General features: G+C 58.0%; 2 protein-coding genes across 2 annotated transcripts; one reads left to right on the top strand and one right to left on the bottom strand.

Moving 5' to 3' along the window:
* Nucleotides 1–239: 239 nt before the first annotated feature.
* Nucleotides 240–1,591, bottom strand: LOC121870935 (tetra-peptide repeat homeobox protein 1-like). Its single transcript, XM_042372908.1, has 3 exons — nt 1,493–1,591; nt 908–1,240; nt 240–638 (listed from the first exon to the last, which is right to left on the bottom strand). The coding sequence occupies exons 1-3, from the start codon at nt 1,589–1,591 to the stop codon at nt 240–242; spliced, it is 831 nt and encodes a 276-aa protein (XP_042228842.1).
* A 1,146-nt stretch (nt 1,592–2,737) lies between these two features.
* LOC121870934 (skin secretory protein xP2-like) lies at nt 2,738–3,415 on the top strand. The gene has a single exon (XM_042372907.1). It carries the CDS (start codon nt 2,738–2,740, stop codon nt 3,413–3,415), a length of 678 nt encoding a protein of 225 aa, XP_042228841.1.
* Nucleotides 3,416–4,192: the final 777 nt, after the last annotated feature.

The raw sequence follows: 4,192 nt of genomic DNA, 5'->3' as shown, positions 1-4,192 counted from the left end.
GGGGCAACAGCGCCCCCAGGGGCCCAACTTAGGGGTGGCGGCGCTCTCAGGGGCCTTCCAGGGGCGACGACATACCAAGGGGCCTTACCAAGGGCGACAGCACCCACAGGGGCCTTCTCTATGGGTGGCATTGTTCCTAGAGGCCCTCCCAAGGGCGACAGCACCCCCAGGAGCCCTCTCCATGGGTGGCATTGTTCCTAGAGGCCCTCCCAAGGGCAGTCGCAACCCCAAGGGCCCTGTCAGGGACGTAGGCCATCCCAGGGGCACTCCCAGAAGCGGCACCGCCACAGGGGCACTCTCATGATCGATGATGCCCCCAGGGAGCCCCCAGTGACCCTGCTAGAAGCATTTGTGACCCCAGGGACCCTCTCAAGGGCGGCGGCTCCCCCAGGCACTCTCCCAGGGGCGACAGCACTCCCCTGTGCCCTCTCAGGATCACCGGCGTCCCCAGGGGACCTCCCAAAGGTGGCAGAGCCAATAGGCGCCCTGACAGGGGCTGTAGCACCCCCAGGGCATCTTTCAGGGTCTCTGGCGTCCCAGGGTCCTCTCAGGGGCGAACGCACTCCCTGAGGCCCTCCCATGGTTTGCGGTGCTCCCAGGAGCCCTCCCAGGGGCCGTGGCGACCTTGCTTGGTTGTGCTGTCGTGCATATTGCATACGTCCAGCAATCTCTTACTTAACTGTGATTGGTGGACTAAAATGTAAATACACCAAATAACAGCCAATAGGAGAAGAGAGCAGTCAGTCAGCACAACACCCCAACTTATGTTTTCCTGTTCGATATTGATTCTCCTTTACAATGTTCATGATGGGATTGGACTGGAAATGCGAAGGGCGGTGTATTTATTTTTCGTCATATCTCCCATTGTTCTAAATAGCGCAGGAACAACTGCCCCCAGGGGCCCTACAGGAGGAGCGCTACCAGTAGCCTCTAGAGGGGCAACAGCGCCCCCGGGGGCCCATCTTAGGGGTGGCGGCGCTCTCAGGGGCCGTCCAGGGGCGACAACATACCAAGGGGCCCTACCAAGGGCGACAGCACCCCCAGGGGCCCTCTCTATAGGTGGCATTGTTCCTATGGGCCCTCCCAAGGGCGGCGGCGGCCCAAAAGACCCTCCCAAGGGCAGTCGCAGCCCCAAGGGCCCTCTCAGGGACGTAGGCCATCCCAGGGGCACTCCCACAAGCGGCACCGCCCCAGGGGCACTCTCAGGATCGATGGAGCCCCCAGGGAGCCCCCAGTGACCCTGCTAGAGGCATTGGTGACACCTGGGATGCTCTTAAGTGCGGCGGCACCCCCAGGCACTCTCCCAGGGGCAGCAGCGCTCCCCTGAACCCTCCCAGGATCAGCTGCGCCCCCAGGGGTCCTTCCAAAGGTGGCAGGGCCCCTAGAAGCCCTGACAAGGGCCGTGGCACCCCCAGGGATTCTTCCAGGGTCTCTCGCGTCCCTAGGATCCTCTCAGAGGCGGAGGCAGTCCCTGAGGCCCCCCATGGTTGACGGTGCTCTCAGGGCCCTCCCACGGGATGGTGACCCACGGACTTTTTAGAAGCGTCCCCTCGCAGATCCCTATAGCTTGCTTGGTTGTGCTGTCGTGCATATTGCATACGTCCAGCAATCCTTTACTTAACTGTGATTGGTGAACTAAATGTCACCAGCCTAGTCGTCTTCTCTCAACTCTACCCAACAATGTCAGTTAGAGAAGGTACAGAAGAGGACCTGCAGAATTTTGCAGACTACTCCGGCTACAACAACGCTCTCTCCACCCTGGAAATGCCATACCTCAGTGACCTCCACCACCACGCACTAGTAAGGTTTGGCAGTGGACTACTGCACCATCCTCGCCATCGTCACCAACTGGCACCGGCAGTCCTCCGCCCTCCTGGCGCAGTCCGTCACTACAACAAAATTCTGCCCATAAGAGCCCGCACTGATAGATATAAGAATAACACCATCCCATCTATTGTCAAAATTATAAACAACTCCTGATTTATGTACTGTACAGCCCTGTAAATGTATTGAATATATATATATATATATATATATATATATATATATATATATATATATATATATATATATATATATATATATATATATATATATATATATATATATATATATATATATATATATATATATATATATATATATTATTATTATTATTATTATATTATTATTATCATTATTATTATCATTATTATTATTATTATTACTATTATTATTATTATTATTATTATTATTATTATTGTTATCATTATGATGGCTTCACTGCCCCTGGGAGTCCCCTGGGTGTGCCGTCGCCCTTGAGAGTGCTCCTAGAGGCACCATCACGACTGGGAGGGCCCTTGGGGGCGCTGACGCACCTAGGAAGGTCCCTGGTGTCGTCACTGCCTCTTGGAGGGTCCCCGACACCCTTGGAAGGGCCCCTGGGGATGCCACAGCCTCTGGAAGAGCCCCTTGGGGCTCCACCGCCCCTGACATAGCCTTTGGGGTCGCCGTTACCCTTAAGGATGGCTCCTCGGGGCGCGGCCACCTCGGGGAAGACCCCTGGAGGCGCCGTGGTCCCTGGGAGGTCCCTTAGGGGCACCATCGCCCTTGGGAGGGCTACAAATTAGCGCCGCCGTCCCTGTGATGGCCAATAGAGGCGCCGCCGCATCTGGGAGGGCCCCTGGCGGCGCCTCCACTCTTGGGGGGGTTCTGGGGGAACCGCTTCCCATGGGCGGGTCTCTACAGGGCCCCTGGCATGGCCATCGCCCCTTGTAAGGCCGCAGGGGGCACCACAGTTCCTGGGAGAGCCCCTAGAAGCACCACCTCCCCTGGCAGGGCCCCTGGGGTCGCCTTTGCCCCAGGGAGGGCCCCTATGGGAGCCACTGCCCCTGAGAAGGTTCCTGGGGGCGCCAACGCTCCTGGGAAGGTCTCTGTGGGTCACGCCTACCCTAAGAGGGCCCAAGGGGGAGCCCAGGCAGGGCCCCTTGGGTCGCCGTCACCCCTGAGGAGGGTCTCCGAGAGCGCCAACGCCTCAGGGAGGTCCTCTGGGATCGCTGTCGCATCTAGGAGGTACCCTGGGGGCGTCGAACCTTCTGAGAGCCGCTGGAGGAGCCACCTCCCCTGGAAAAGCCCGTGTGGCGCTGCTGCCCCAGTGAGGGCCTCCTCTGTCCCTGGTAGGTCCCCTGGAGACTCTTTAGCCCCTGACAGGGCCCCTGCTGAATCTGGGAAAGCCTCCGCTTCCCCTGACAGGGCCGTTGGGGTCGCCCCCACCTATGGAAAGGCCCCTGAGGGCGCCGCCGCCCCTGGGAAAGACCCTGGGAGCGACGACGCCCTTGGCAGGGCTTCTGTGGTCGCTGTCACCTTTAAGGATAGCTCCTGGGGGCACGGTCGCCCATGGGAGGGCCTCTTGAGGCGCGACAGCCCCTGCCATTGACACTGGGGGTGCCTCCACACTTGGGAGGGCCCCTGAGGGCGCTGCTACCCCTGGGAGGATCCCATGAGGGCACCTCCGTCTTTGTGAGGGGCTCTGGGGGCGCCACCGTCCCTGGCAGGGCCCCTGTGTTCGCCACCGCCCCTGGGAGGGCCCATTGGGTTCGCCGTTGCCTCTGGGAGTACCGCTAAGGGCGCTACCGCCACTGGAAGGGCCCGTGGTGGCGCCATCACCCCTAGAAGGCCCCCTGGATTCGCCAACGCCTCTTGGAGGGCTACCGCTGCCCCTGCCTGGTAGGGCCCCTGGGGGCGCCGCTGACTTTTGAATAGCCCCTGGGAAGGCACCTAGGTGCGCTGCCGCATCTGAGAGGGACCTTGGGGTCATCGCCGCCCTTGGGAGAGCCCCTGAGAGAGCAGCAGCAGCAGCATTACTGTCCCTCAGGGTAACGAGATAGTCGGCCCCAAAGCCAACAACGGTTGCAAATATTGACTATGAGGCAACAGTCACTGAATGCTGCATGGATCTGCGACTTAAATAACTCAACACAGCTAGGGTAGCTACTTTTGTATTAGGATACTTAATTTTAAGGCAATAAAATGGCGGAGAAGGTGTAGCTATTGGGGTGGCTGGAGGCCACGTGAAAACAACAGCAGTAGCAGCAGCTGTTGTTGTTTTTGTTGTTCTAATATTATCACCATTATTATTTTGAGAAAGTAATGCTCACCCCTTACACCGATCACCCTGACATTTATCAATTCATTATTCAACCGTCCATCATCA

This window comes from Homarus americanus, unplaced genomic scaffold (genome assembly GCF_018991925.1).
Source record: "Homarus americanus isolate GMGI-L3 unplaced genomic scaffold, GMGI_Hamer_2.0 scaffold52512, whole genome shotgun sequence".
In the NCBI taxonomy this organism is placed as follows: Eukaryota; Metazoa; Arthropoda; class Malacostraca; order Decapoda; family Nephropidae; genus Homarus; species Homarus americanus.
The sequence above is the reverse complement of the archived record's forward strand: the minus strand, read 5'-3'. Positions and strand labels throughout refer to the sequence as shown.